The sequence below is a fragment of the Sciurus carolinensis genome, chromosome 3, assembly GCF_902686445.1.
Source record: "Sciurus carolinensis chromosome 3, mSciCar1.2, whole genome shotgun sequence".
Taxonomy (NCBI): domain Eukaryota; kingdom Metazoa; phylum Chordata; class Mammalia; order Rodentia; family Sciuridae; genus Sciurus; species Sciurus carolinensis.
Genome location: NC_062215.1, coordinates 182,416,858 through 182,431,416, shown reverse-complemented (window position 1 = coordinate 182,431,416; position 14,559 = coordinate 182,416,858). Strand labels below are relative to the sequence as shown.

The window sequence follows — 14,559 nt, the reverse complement described above, 5'->3', positions numbered from 1 at the left end:
CAAGGCGCCTGCGAGGCTGCGTCCTGCACCCGCTGCTTGAGTCGGCACCAGAGCAGGGGACGGCACATGCTGCCTGTCCCGGAGCGGACACTCGGGGCTCCTAGACATCGCTACCCTCTGTTCAGCCAGGTCGTATCGGGTCAGACCCAGGCTTTGCAGGACGGGGAAGCTTATGTGGGGGCTGCAGGCTCCCTAAGGAAACGCTCCAACCACCAACTCAGCAGGGAGGCAGGCTGTGCCCACAGCTGCCCAGCCTCACAGCCGGCCATCAGGCCCGAGACGGGCAACACTGGCTACGCTGCCGGCAGAACATCCCCCGGCCACCCAGAGAACACAGGAGCCCCCGGCTTCCACAGGGAACCCCGAGGCCTGCAGATTCCAGGCCTGCCTCCACCACAGCCTTCCAGGGCGGAACGCGCCACACTGTGCCTGGTGCCCCCCGGCCCCTTCCCACTCCCAGCCTCTCCTCCAAGGCTCCCCAGAGCAGCTGCCCACCTCCTGAGAGGCCAGGTATGGTGGGGCCCATGCTCCCTGCTCCCATCCATCTCCAGTCCTGTTCCTGTCCCACTGGCTCTGCCGGTCTCTCTGGGACCCACCAGGCCCTCGGTACCACAGCCTGCTGGACCTCACGTCCACCCCAGACTCTGCTGCCCTGCTTGCTGTCCCCTTCACCATCTCCCAAGTCACCGTATCCCTCCCTGGCCTGCTTCTTCACCCCTCTGCCCCATTTCCCTTCCCAGCCTGATTTTTAGAGACACCGTCCACACCTCCCGATCCTGCCCTCTTCCCCTTCCTGTCCAGCCTCCCCCACCCCAAAAGGCCTCCTTAGGCTAGGGCAGTGGCAGGCCACCTCTTACCCAGACAGAGGGCAGGATGACCTGAGAGGGGGCTGAGTCCAGCCCAAGAGGAGACTCAGAGTCCAGGCAGGGGGCTGAGAGGGGAGCCTGGAGGATCAGGGATGATGGGAACAGGGGCCACAGGGGACCAGGGGCCAGGGGCCAGGGGCCATCTGGGCCTATCCTGAGCCATAGGAAGGGGCGGGTCTTAGACCCATCCTCAGCAAACTGACCCTAGGCAGCCACCGGCTAAGACCTCAGTGCCATGCACATGGGGCCCGCAGGCTCCCCAGGGCTCAGGAACATGGGGACATCAGAGAAGCAGGAGGGAGAAGGGCCAGGGAACAGAGCCACACCGGACCTGCAGGGTTCCCGTCCTACAGCAGGACCTTCGGCAGCAGCAGAGCCACACTGGGGAGATGCCAGACCAGGGCTCAGCAGAGAGGGTCTCCTACCAGAGAGCGGGCCCTGGAGCCAGGCCTCATGGGGATCGGGACTCGGTGTGCAGTCTGAGAAGCCCCCGGGAAGGGGACTGAGGGGCAGGGGCCACTTGGGCCACCCCAACCTGGGTCACAAGTGTGAGTGAGAGGTGATGTCCAGAAGGCTTGGATCTGCGGGGTCGGGGACTGCGTGGGCCACAGCAGGCTCAGGGATGCTCTTCCAGCAGCAGGGTGTGCTCCCTCACGGCCCCATGGGGTGAGACTCCAGAGCAGCCTCCCCTCTCCAGCCCCTGAAGAGAAGTCTAAGCCTTCCGCTCCCGTCTCCGCCTCATGAGGACCTGACCCCACCTCTCCATTCTCCTTCACACCTTCAGGAGCGTGGAGCTAGGCAGTGGGAATCTGTGGAGGGGGACACTGTGGCCACCACCCCCTCAGGTCCCTCCCTCGTCCGTGTCCCAGGCACTGTCCCGCAAGCACACGCTCAGGAGAGCAGCTTCGGGAGCAGCTGGAGGGCTGGACGTCTCTGGCTGCTGTGACGGTGCCTTGGCTCTGGGCCCCTCCGAATGCCCCACTGGTAAGCCCACCGCCTGGCAGGGGGCGCTGGACATGTGCCTCCTCTGAGCAGGACCAGCCAGGGCCCTCCGCCCCGCCCGCCCAGGGTATCCACCCCAGGGACTCCTGGCCAGGTGTGCAGGGCCAGGCGGTTCTCCCAGGTGGGCACCTCAGGGGAGGCGCTGGCCTAGAACAGAGGGCACTGCGTGGCAGGGCTAGAACTTGCAGATGAGGCCCAGCAGCTGAACGGCAATGGGCTTGGGGCAGGATGACCGAACAGATACCCACCCTGCTTCTCTGACCCAAAGACCACCAGGGACAGGACAGAGGCCAACTCCTGCCCTGCTGTCCCAACTCCACATGGACTGGCAGGGAAGCTGCCCCCACACTCCTGCTCCCCTCCCAAGCCTGGGGCAGGACAGGGGGCTGTGGGGACAGAAAAGAGCTGAGCCACGAGAGCCACAGGGGGTGCTGAGAGTCCAGGGCTGAGCCACGAGAGCCACAGGGGGTGCTGAGAGTCCAGGGACACGCACAGCACATGCTGAGTGGGACAGAGAGGAGGGCCAGAGCTGGCAGAGGAGCCCCTCCACCTGCCCAGGCCCCTGCCCAGCCTGCCTGCTCCTGAGTAGGACTGACACCCTCACTGGCCTGTCCCAGAGCACCACCTGTGCCCAGAGTCAGGGGCTGGTAGTACTGTGACCAGCCAGGAGGGAGGCAGGTCCACTCAGAGTGGCTGGACTCCAGACACACAGCCTCCACCCTTCAAGCTGAAGGAGCAAAGCAACATCGAGCACACGTCCACCCTTAGAACTTTCCAAGGAGAGAGCCCAGGGAGGCCTCAGGGAGGCCTCCCTTCCACTCAGGGCTCTCTGGGGTACAGGACCACAAGCACCTTGGTCACAGCAGGGAAGACTGACCACCATCCTCCATTACCTGGGACTAGCCCTGGCAAGCTGCCGCCAACTCTCCATCAAACCAGGCAGAGTGGCCAGCAAGAGAGAAAGTCGCTCTGAACTGGACAAAGCCCAGCTCCTCTGAAAGAACGTGCCAACAGCTGAGGGTGTGGAGGAGAAGAGCGGGGGAGGGGCTTGTCTGGCAGACACGGAAATGAACCAGCTGCAGGTCGAGACCACAGAGGCAGGACAGCCACCACGGCACGCAAGAGACGGGGACCCCACCGGGGCCACTGGTCATCTGGGACAGACCTCAATAGATGCCTCTCCTACTTTACACAAAACTAATTCCAGGCTGACCCTAAAAGCACGGGTAGCATAGCAATGCACTGAAATGGTCATGAAGGCTGGGCAGGGTCATTCCCGCTCCTCAGCCCCACCTGGGGATGCTTCCCTGTGCTGGCCCCTCAGCCTGACCCTGAAGGACAGGCAGATGAACTCGACAGCACACTGAAGCTTTCACTTAGTGAGGGTCACACGGAGGCAGGGAGGGGTTGCTACGCTGTAGGGTCCTTCCCCATCAGGAGAGAAACCACCCAGGAAAAGGAGAGGCCTCCCGTCCATGGACATAGATCACACTGACTGTGCTCACAACCAAAGGGCCACCTGCCCCAGAACCTCTGAGAGCACAGGGTTGACCCTGGGGAACCAGAAAGCCTAGTTTCCTGGAGTTCAACTGATCAGGGAAGCAGGCCACAGATTTGTGGGCACAATACCCTTCGAAGATGGAGAGACAGAAGGAGCAGAGGACCCCCTGCAAGCCGGGGCAGGCCACCACCAGGGGGCAGCCAGAGTCCAGGAAATGACAGCCCACTGGTGTAGAAGGCAGGTTGGGGTCACAAAATAACCAGGATGCCCTGACGGCGGTCAACAGAGAGGCGTGCAAGAGGGCAGGTGCGCATGGAGGGCTGGGTGTGCACGGCACCACACATACAGACCAGAACCTGGAGGAACGCGCACCACGTCCAGCACCTGTCTCCTTCCTTAACAAGAAGTGCACATTCCACACAAGGAATAAAAATGTAAAGCTATTTCATTGGGGAAGATGGTGTTCCAGAAAAATCCTTAAGAGCATAAACAATGTCCGTGGTCTTGTATGCAGCATGCAGAGGACACCCCACTTTCACACACGTGTGCTGTGCACGCCTGCCTATGTGCCCAGAGACGTGAGTGGGAGTGGAAATACGCACAGGTGGGCAGCGGCCACTTCCGGGGTCAGAATCTGACCCTTGCATTTGCTTTCTGGTGCTTTATCTGTTCTCTCATGTGCAGAACCAAGTGTAGCTTCAAGTAAGAGGTTAGGCCAGCAGCATCTTCCTGAGCCAGCACTGCGCCTGTCAACGGCGACTCTCCCCTGCTGACAACCGGCCAACCCTGGGTGCACAGGCCTGGCTGCCACCCTGCTGGGAGCCCCGAGCACGGGGAGCCAGAGCTCCCTGCCGGGGGCCTCCCTCTGCCCAGGCCCCTCACTGGCTTACTGGAGCCCTGCCTGGGACAGTCCCAGCAGGACTGGCCTGCAGAGCCCACATCGGACAGAGACCAAGAAAATGGGAAGAGAGCTTTGTTGCCGCACTGCTGGCCCGCAGGAGCTGGCCTGGGCAGCATCCTCGCTGCTTAGCGTGCTTCCTCCTCAGCGCCATCTGCCCCGGTGCTCACTGCCCAGCCCGCCCCTCAAGCCGCTCATGACTCACTGCCCACCTTCGCCTCTGAGTCTGCAGAGGCGGGTGTGGACTTCCAGCCCTGGTCTACACAGCATGGCTGCCGTCCCCTCCCTGCTGGCCACAGATCATGGTGGGTTCTGTACAAGTTGTCCCCAGACACTTAGCAAATGGACCCCTGGGCCTCATACGGAGCCTGTGCTGAGGAAAGGAACTGGGACACCCGCCTCCTGAGCAGGGCGCTGCCAGACACAGGAGCAAGCCCGAGCCCCTGTCTCCCGGGGCCACCTCTGCAGCACACAGAGCCCATGCTGCCTGCCTCACCCTCTTGTACAGGCCCACGTCGTGCTGTGGACGTGACCCCGGCTGCCCTGCCACTGGGGCTTTCTTCAAGGCTGACACCTCTCCCCTTCCCTTCCCAGCCCTGGGGGAAGCACGATGGCCCTTCTTCCCATCCTGTCCCTAAGCCACACGTCACAGGAACAAAGTAACTCAGGCTTCAAGGACGGCTGCAGAAGACCTAAGGAACAGCTCTCTCCCAAGGCCACAAGTGAGTCACGACCCTGACAAGGAACACCTGGAACGCAGCCTCGGCACCGCCTCTGTAGAGGCCCGTTCTCCCTGACGGCTGAATCCCAGCCCCCAGGACAGGAGCCCTGTGCTTCTCCCTTGCTAGCAAAGCAATGAACCTTCTTTTTCCTTTTTATCAAAACCATGTCCTCAATTATAGGATTTGAATCGGGGACAAGGAGCGAGCTTCCTGTAACACTCGCAGCACAGCAAGGACCAGGCCTGTGGGAAGCCAGTGAGGCCACACAGCTGGTGCCCACACAGGACTGGGTCACAGGACGAGTCTGGGGAGGGCGGAGTGGATGCAGACGGGGAGGAACATGCTGTGGGCCACTTTATTGCGCGGTCAGCAGGGAGGTGCTACAGCCACTTCCTGCATTAGTCACCGCAGGGGCCAGCAGCCTGGGGGTGGCCCAGGCAGTGAGCCGGGAGGGCCCTGCCCGCCCCAGGTGCAGGGCAAGCTGGCTCCTTCAGTGATACTCTTCTGGCTCCCTGAACACGGCCTTCGAGCGCGGCACTGGAAGGAAGAGGCGCGGGAGGGTGAGGGTCCTGCTGGCCTCTCCCTCGAGGCCGGGACCACTCCAGGGAGGCCAGGCCCAGGGTCCTGCCCTGTGCCACTCCCCTGCCCTCACGTGGAGGTGGGGTGCCCCCGGGGGAACGGCAGCAGCCCTGTGCTCTGGTCAGTGCTGCACGAGCTGACTCAGCAGGCCGGCCAGCGGGCGGCAGCCCCCGGGTACACCCTGCGCAGGTGCTGCTGCTGAAAGCCCCATTTTATGGAGGATGACACACTGAAGGTGTCCAGCGAATGGACTCGGAGCAGCGCTCCAGGGCAGGGGCCCCGGGGGCATCCCCGAGACGGCGCCCGGCCTCTGCTCCCCTGGGAGTACCCGACCTGGGTGCCATCGTGCCCTCCCTCTGCTGCCCCTCATGGCACCCAGGCAGGGTGGGCGGGCAGACCAGGCTGATTCTAGAAGACACCGTGGACGTCCACAGAGTCAGGGACTGCTGGAGAGAAGCCTCCAGAGCTGACCAGAGAGGCCCAGGGCCCGGGCTCCCTGGGGACTGGTGTCCAGGAGAGCGCCTGACCCCGAGACCAGAGCGCAGGGTCAGCAGAGCATGCCCAGCTCTGTGGGGACAGGGGCATGCCCCCCGCCAGGGGGCAGGAATAAGAGCCGCCATGCAGTCTGAACAGGGCGCCAGGAGGCGGGGGCCCACCTGTGGCCATCATGTCACTGCAGTCCTTCTTGTGGAACTCCATCCAGGCCCTGGCCTTGCAGTACTTGCTGCAGGTCAGGATCCCGTAGCAGCGGATGCAGGGTGAGAGGCGGACCCCGATGGAGCGGCCACACTGGTAGCAGAACTTGAAGAAGGGGAGGCTGCGACAGAGCCGCAGGGTCAGGGGAGACACGGCCAGGCAAGGGGGCCCCTGAGCTGCTGGGCCTTCCCTGCCGCCCCATCCACAGGCGGCTGCCACCTAGCACAGTGCCACTCAGAAAGGAACCGCTGTGTCAGGACGCTGGGTCCCACCTGCACACTCCTGCCATGAGGGCTGACTCCGCGGACAGTGGGCATCCACCTGGGGACCATCATGAGGCCACGGGGGGGCTGAGGGGACCCCAAGCACCTGGGGAAATGCCTGTGTGTGGAGCGGTGGAAGAAGCCGGCTTCCCGGGGCGGATCTGGGGGCCTGCCCCGGTCACCTTGCCCCTGCCTCTGGTTCCTAGGGATGAGTCATGAGGATGTCCCCAATTAGGTCCAGCCCTGCTCTCATTCTAAGGGAGGTCTGTACAGAGGTCTCCACAACGGAGACCCCAGGAGACAGATGCCTGGGGACATCTTGGAGGCAGAGCCTGGGCTCAGACCCAGCTCTGGGGCAGATGGCCACCCTCCTGCGGGATGTGGAGCCCATCTGCGGCCTGCCCGGGGCAGCCCTGGCAGCTCCATGAGTGTGCCCTGAGACCCTCATCCTGACCGCATCCCCTGCCCAGGAGCAGGGCTGCCTGGGGAGGCCATGCCACTCAGGGCTGACCAGGACAGGGCGGGGCGGCCAGGCCCAGCAGCACCATCCAAGCCACAGATGCCCTCCCCCAAGAAGGGGCCACCGCACTCACTGCTCCTGCACCTCCTTGGCTGGGGTCTTGGCCACGACGGAGTTCCTCTTCTTCAGCCTGTGGCTGGGGGCCAGCTCGGCTGCATCAGAGACCCACATCAGCACCCCACGGGCAGGGCCCCGAGCCGGAGGGCCAACCTCAGTGACTCCGCTCCTGCCTCCTGCCCAACCAGCACTGTCCCCGCCCCGTGGGCCCCTGGCCACAGGCCAGCACAGGTTCTATCTCGCCTCCCCGCTCAGAGCCTCAGCTTCCCCTGCACCAAGGCCCTGTCTTTTCCCCTGGTTCCTCCCCGGCTGGAGAGCTGGTCATGCTTCTTGGCCTGCTTGTTTAGTGACCAGCTGAGTGCACTCAGGACATCTACTTCCCCCTGCAGCACAAGGCCATGGTCACCCTGGGCTGCTCTCCTTGGCCGGCCCTGCCCTGACAGACCCTGCCATTCAGCTCTGCTAATTGCTGACGGACGCTCCAGGGTTTCAAGCCAACCCTGGAACGTAAATTGCTGCGAAGACCGACCCAGGCAAATCAGCTCCCAGGGCCCTAACCAGGAGGACTCTCCAGCAGCTTGATCCCACCTTCCTCCAGCACCTTAGCCACATCATACTTTGGCTGATCTCTGCAACCCATCTGCCAGCTGTTTGCTGTGGCCTCCAGGAGGCCAGTGACGGAGGCACCGTCAGCCTGAACTTCATGGTCGGTTGCAAGGAAGTCGCCCTCCTGGGCAGAGTCAGAGCTTTGTGTGTCATGAGGTGCTTCTCTGGGTATTTCCCTGAGCCATGGCTCTGGAGAGGGTGCTGGGACAGTGACACACTTCCGTCTTGGTGACACCCCCACGTTGGGAGCTGAGACTCAGCAGAGAAGGGAGGTGGACCCGACTTCCAAGCGTGCCCTCCAGCAGGAAGCCTGCCTCGCTCCTGAGACCAAGGTTCTCGGTGGCACTGTATGCAGGGTTGACATTCCGTCCCGTGCACGGGGTCTGAGCATAAGAATGGAGCCTTAGTCCCCAGACACGGTAAGGTTCACAAGGTCCAGACTGGCTGCAGAAGAGGCAGCTGGGACAGGAGTGGGTCAGTGACATCTGTCCCTCCTGGAGAGACAGTCCTCCTTGGGGGTTCTTTGGCCACAGCGGCCTGGAGGGGGCTTGCTGCCTCTGAGTGGGGCCGGAGTGTGGATCTCAGTTTGGCACCGCTGCTGCCCTGGGCCCCCTGCGTCTTAGCTGATTTTACTGAATGAAGATTTCTTTATATGTCACATGCTCTTTGGACCATCTGCTGAGATCTCGGTGGCTGGGTGCTTTGCTTTGTCCTGACATTTCCCTCTCGCTGCAGGGTAGGTCCACATCCCCCGTGCCACCACGCCAAAGGTAGAAATTACATATCACTATGACTGCTGCCAAATAAGACAGGAAATGAGCAGCAAGCAAGCACATGGCGTCCCCTCTCTGTGCAGCCCTGAACTTGGTCTGCATCCACCTGCTTGGTCAGAATCCCCTGGGACGTCTCATCAGTGGGGTCTCCTGGGAACAGATCGTCTCCACTCTGCTTATGTGGGATGTTCTGATTTTTCCCTCGTTACTCAGTCGTTTTTGATAAGCAGCCAGCTGCAGACCTGGCCATCTCCCTGTGCTTGGGCGCTGCTCTCCTCTTGCTGCTCTGGAGATCTCCTGGCCTGGGTTTTCTGCTGGACACTTGGAGTTGCTGCCCCTGCTGGACACTTGGAGCTGCTGCCCCTCTGGACACTTGGAGCTGCTTCCTCCTGCTGGACACTTGGAGCTGCTGCCCCTGCTGGACACTTGGAGCTGCTGCCCCTGCTGGACACTTGGAGCCACTTGCCCCTGCTGGACACTTGGAACTGCTGCCCCTGCTCCACACTTGGAGCTGCTTCCTCCTGCTGGACACTTGGAGCTGCTGCCCCTGCTGGACACTTGGAGCTGCTGCCCCTGCTGGACACTTGGAGCCGCTTGCCCCTGCTGGATACTTGAGCCGCCTGCCCCTGCTGGACACTTGGTGCTGCTTGCTCCCACCTGCTCTGGCAGTCCTGCCACACAGAGTGCCAATCACTGAGTGTGGTTCATCCTCCTTCCTGCTTTTTCTCTCTTCAGATAGCGCCATCTTGATCACTGGCCTTCAGGTGTCTTGGTTCCTTTTTCCTGCCACACTGGGACCCTCTAGCCAAGGTTTCCATTTTGAGGCTGCGGGAGTTTGAGGTTCAGAGGTCCACTTTGCCCTTTTTGGGTCCTTTCTCTTCCTATGTCAAAATTCCCTGCCAGGACGTTCAGTCACACCTTCCTTTGCTTCTTAATCAAGCTTTCCCGATTACTGAACATGCCCATGAGGCTGCTGTGAGTCCTCCCTGTGCCTCTGGCCTCTGGTCTCTGCAGGGCATGCATGTGTCTGGGTGTGTCTGCAGGACTTATGGTCACGTGCTGTCCAGCACCGTAGCTGACACACTGGGGCAGCCGTAGGTGCTGCCCCCACCCCACCAGGCTTCGTGATGCTGTTTGCCTGCTTATTTAGTGACCAGCGGGTTGCATGGTGCAGTTTACACCTCACCACCACAACGTGAAGCTCCTGGTGCTGTGACCCTCCTGGGTGCGCCCTGGACGGCAGTGGCGTGGACAGACTCCTCTGGCAGTCTGTCTTCTTGAGCATATCCAGGTATTGGCTCTACTCCTTGTGGGCTGACTGCTCCAGTGGTTTCAAAACTGTCTGCAGACATAAACTGCTCTTCAGGTGGACCAATCCAATTAGAGGTCTTGGGGGCACTGTCCCCACAATGAATGCATGGGATTTGCTCTGGCCCTGAACGGCCCCCACTCGCTCCTTCTCTAGCTCACTGGCCATGGACCATGCTGAAGTCCACCCCATGTCTCCAATGGATCCCCAGCCCCTCCCACTGCCTCCCCATTAGGCATGAACTTGTTCATGCTTTGTTGGAAAAGAACTCAGTTTCTTTGTCAAAGCTCCAAATTTTACAGGGTGGTCCTCACTTGGGCAAAATCTTGATGCCAAGGCTCTGTAGCTGGGGCGGGAGCACTGGCGGGCATCTCTAGGGTGACACCCCAGCTCAGGACCCACTCTGATAGAAGGAGGAGGCAGAGGTTGAGGTCTCCTTAGCCTGGGTCCTCGCCCGTGAGCCAGCGCGAGAGGGTCCAGAGCCCAGCAATCTCGGTGGCGCCCAGGGCAGAGCCTGTGTCCCTCAGAGGGGCCATGTGTGAGTGGAGGCCAGGCCTGCAGCAACACCGGCCAGGATGCAGCCTCAGCAGCAGGCACAAGGTGGGTGGCACATGGACAGGAGAACACGCCTGTCAGGAGCGAGCGTGTGTGGGCAAGGACGCAGGTGTGGGCATGGCTGGCGGCGAGGTGCCTGTGGGCACAGTGGACACTGGCGTGGGCTGTGGGAGTGGAGGGTGCGGAGGTGCTGGGGGGCGTCTGCAGCTGGGTGGGGGTGTACACGGTGGTGGGCACTGTGTGTCTGCGAGGGTACGTGAGCAGGCTCTGGGGTGGACTCTGGTGGACTGTGGGATATGTGAAGTGTGTGCCAAAGTGGGCAGCCACGTGGGGGCACAGGAGCGGGCGGTGCAGAGCGCTGGCACGAGGGTGGGTACACGTGGGGGCGGGAGAGTGGCTAGTGGGGTGTGGTGTGGGGGCACCTCTAGGGGTGGCCGATAGGTACGGGGCGAGGAGGGCAGCTGGCTATAAGGGTGAGTGGCAGGGCTCTCCCTGCTTGTGTGGCATGCTGGGTGTGCCTGAGGGCTGAGGAGGGGCTGGGCGTGCGGGCAGTGGGGTGAAGGGTGAGGAGTCTGTGGGACCTTGTGGGCATGGAGGCATGCACGTGGGCAGCTGCTAGGTGGACGTGTGTGGGCAGGCTGGCATGGGAGGACTGGGGTATGTGGAGGGTGGGCATATCAGGTCACTGGTGTGGGGAGGCTGGGTAGGTGGGAGGGTAGGGAGGGATCGGGAAGGAGTGGTTGGTGGGCACATGTGGGTGTGGCTGTGGACAGGGGTGTGCAGTGGGTGTGGATGCAGGTGGCCGTGGACTTTGATATAGGGGTGACCATGGACGCGGGTGTGGGTTGGCCATGGATGTAGGTGTGGGGCAGCTGTGGACACAAGTGGGGTGGCCATGGACACGGGTGTGGGGTGGCTGTGGACGTGGGTGGAGGCGGCCATGGACATGGGTGTGGGGTGGCCGTGGATGCGGTGGGGGGCCCACGCTGGGTGTGCCTGCGCCACGCACCTCTCTTGCTGAGCTGCAGCTCCCTGGCGTCCCACTGGCTCTCCCTGGCAAGCACTGCCCTTCGCAGCTGCACACCCATGTACTCCAGCAGCTTCTTCCTGGCCAGGAACGTCTCCCGCTCTGTGGGCGTCAGCGCGTGGAAGGGGCAGTGGGCGATCTTCCGGTCCTGTGGCACACTGCGGGGTCATCCCAGGCTGGGGCTGTGCCCACCCCTCCAGGCAGTCTCAGAGCACCAAGGGCCTTGTCCCCAACCCAGCCTCAACTGCAGAGTGACGGGCTGAGCAGGCCGCCACGCCATCTCTAGCAACACGAGGGTGCAGACACTGACACATGGCACACGCTCGCCATTGTGGGTCTCCTGGTCACGAAGGACAGGGTCGGCTGCAGGGTTCCTGGCTTTGTCTGAGAGAAGCCAAGTCCCCAGCTGGGCCCTGCTCAGGATGACAAAGCCATACCTGGTAGAATTTGAAGTAGCCATAGTCCACAGCTGTGCCCACTGCCACCTTGTCTCCCTGTGTGAGCGTCATGGGCTTCAGGATGTCAGCCCCATGGTCAATGAGCCGGTCAATCTGTGGGGGACAGAACCCATCTAATTTGGAAGGCCACCGCAGGGGCCGTCAGAGCCACCCCGACACTGGGCCGTGTGAGGCAGACCCCACGCTGCAGTGACCCTCCACAGCAGGCTCTGCAGACACGCTCTAGAAAGCCAGACGGCAGCCCACGGAGAAAGCAGACTGCCCAGAGGGGCCCGGCCACCTGCTTTCTGCATGGACGCCACCTTTCAGGTGTGTGGGAGAAACAGAGACAAACAGGACCACAGGGCTGATCTCAGCCTCTCCTAGCAACACCACTCTGGGGCGCCTGCCCAGCAGCCGGCCGGCACTGTGGGGCTCCAGGCAGCCTGCAAAGTCTGGGGGTGTGCAGCGTGAAGACACGCAGGCAGCGCGTCCCTGTACACGAGGGGTGCTCGGCGGGCCCGTGAGCGCCATGCGCGAAGGCTGTGGGCATGTGGTTCCTGTGTGGGGCACAGACATGCACAGACACTGCAGCAACACCCTGGCTCAGGGGTTACCATCAATCCCACTCAAAGCACCTGGCACCTAACAGAGCTGCCACCACCCACCCCACCCCAGCTGAGGAGGAGGAGGCCCGGTGGGCCCCGTGCGGCTGCATGAACACCAGGCGAGAGCCGCAGGGAGCTGCCTGGTGGAGTGTGGCTGACTTGCTAGTACAAGCAGGACCACAGTCCAGGGACGAGGATGACTCCCCCAGGGAGGGCCTGGCGTTTCTGTGCTGCGTTTATCATTCATCCTGCGCAAACCCAGGAGCCCCACTTCTCAACGATGCTCCGAGCGCAGCATGGCGGGCGCGGCACCTGGTCCTGGGAGAGCCACCCCACTGACACAGTCAGTCTGGCCAGAGCAGGGCCCCCTCTGGTGCTGAGGGGCTGGGGGTGGAGCACAGAGACTGCAGCAGTGGGGCTGTGCCAGGCACTGGGCAGAGGAGTCAGCTTCCCACCGTCTTCCGGGAAGGAGCTGCCTGGCCCCCTGTGAGAGTCCCATCCCCTCTCCTCAGTGCCTCTTCCTGCTGGAGCCATGGTACCCTTCCAAAATGCCAGTGCTGGACAGCCCTCCAAGGTCCACCACCTGGTCTAGCCCTTTTCTAAAGAAAAGAGGCACAGGCTGTGGCCTGGCGGCAGAGCTCTTGCCTAGCATGCACAAGGCCATGAGTTCAATCCCCAGTGATGTGGAAAAATAGCAAGCAGGCACAGGCAGATGGGGGCAGCGAGTGTGGTGGGGTGCAGGCAGTGGACAGGCAGATGGACGTTGGATTCGCCCTTCCTGCACAACGCTATCTGGGGGCATGACCAGCCCCAGACCTGCCACAAGGTGCAGGACCCCTGGGCCTCCCTCAGTTGGCACCAGGTCCCACTGGGCAGTGGGGTCAGGCAGTGTGTGGTCAGCCCTCCTCAGGGACCCAGGCCTTTGCATTGTGGCCACGTTGTCCAGCTCCTTCCTACATGCCAGACATTCCAAGAGCAGCACCTGCCCCTCTGAACCTCTGCATCCCATGCATGGTGTCTCCACAGGTTGCTCCCTGCCTGTCCACACTGACCTCTGACCCCTGGACACGTGCAGGTGTGCTCTGGCTAGAAGCCTTCACAGCCCAGGGCCGCCCTCTCCTTCCCCACAGCGACCATCGACTGACTGCCTGTCCCTCACCAGGACAGCCCTATGCTCCTGGGTTCTTGCTATCCAGCCCTGGACAGTCCTTGCTATAAACCACCCTGGGACCAGGTAAAGTGACTGAGCAAGGAGTGCCACGGAAGGTGCTCCCAGGAGATCCCACTGGGCACGACCAGGGTGCTCACCGGCAGCAGGCAGTGCTTCCCACGCCACCACGCCCACCTGCCCTGGGGCAGCCTGGGTCCAGCGGGCGTCCTGCCTCAGGGAACCCAGTGGCCCACACTTCCCTGCCAAGGCCCAGGCTGTGCACTTCCCTGGGGTGGCCTGGCAGTTGATTTCTGGGGGTAAATGACAACCAGCAGGCCTTTCCACCCAGTGGCCCTCTCTTCCACGCCTCTTGAGCCCTGGGGGCATGCTCCAGAAACTGGCCCTGGCAGAGGGCTCAGCCTCTGAGATCCCAGGGAGAAGGTTGTGCCTCCTGCAGCTGAGGGTGCCGTCAGCCAAGCCTGCACTGCCCCAAGTGGCAGCCACAGAGAGGCAAGGTGGCACAGCACACGCCTTCCCAGGGGCCTGCTCTGCGCCCTGTGTCCAAGATGGACCTGCCCGTGGCAGGGGCTGGGAGCATCCGGGAGAGGCGTCATTTGTCCCCTGGCTGCAGATGGGCCACAGTGAGGCAGGGACTCACTCTGCAGTGACTGTGCCCACACAGTCCCCACCCCGAGATAGCCAGGGGCAGACAGAGGCTCGAGCAGACCCCAGCTCACACACAGGGTGGTTCCCGCAGCCTCCAGAACCCTGTGGTCCACTCCAGGAAAGTCTCTGAGAAGGCTGTGGAGGCCTGCAGCCTCCCGCCTGGGCCTGCATGGCCCACAGCTCACCTGGGACTGCGTTGGAGGAAGGTAGGAAATACTATGTAAAGCCCTGGGTGAGGGGTTCAGTTGTGCCCCAAGGTGGCTAAAGTTCTCCCGGGTACAGGGATGTGGCTGCATGTGGAAAGAGGGTCTTTGCAAGGGATTG

At 62.4% G+C, this 14,559-nt stretch overlaps 1 protein-coding gene across 11 annotated transcripts in view; it reads right to left on the bottom strand.

The window, feature by feature from the left end:
- The window catches only part of Ankmy1 (ankyrin repeat and MYND domain containing 1), a 57,945-nt gene that overhangs the window by 7,243 nt on the left and 36,143 nt on the right, over positions 1–14,559 (bottom strand). For 6 of the 11 annotated variants that reach the window (XR_007107824.1, XM_047546190.1, XM_047546182.1 and 3 more), the window contains 5 exons: positions 11,812–11,925; positions 11,357–11,522; positions 7,121–7,199; positions 6,537–6,729; positions 6,225–6,385 (listed from right to left, as the gene is read on the bottom strand). Coding sequence is in view for 9 of the 11 variants with exons in the window: in XM_047546190.1 (XP_047402146.1) it covers positions 6,239–6,385; positions 6,537–6,729; positions 7,121–7,199; positions 11,357–11,522; positions 11,812–11,925 (699 nt within the window). In the remaining 2 variants the exon portion in view is untranslated. The other 5 variants (XR_007107825.1, XM_047546185.1, XM_047546183.1 and 2 more) reach the window with 4 other exon arrangements.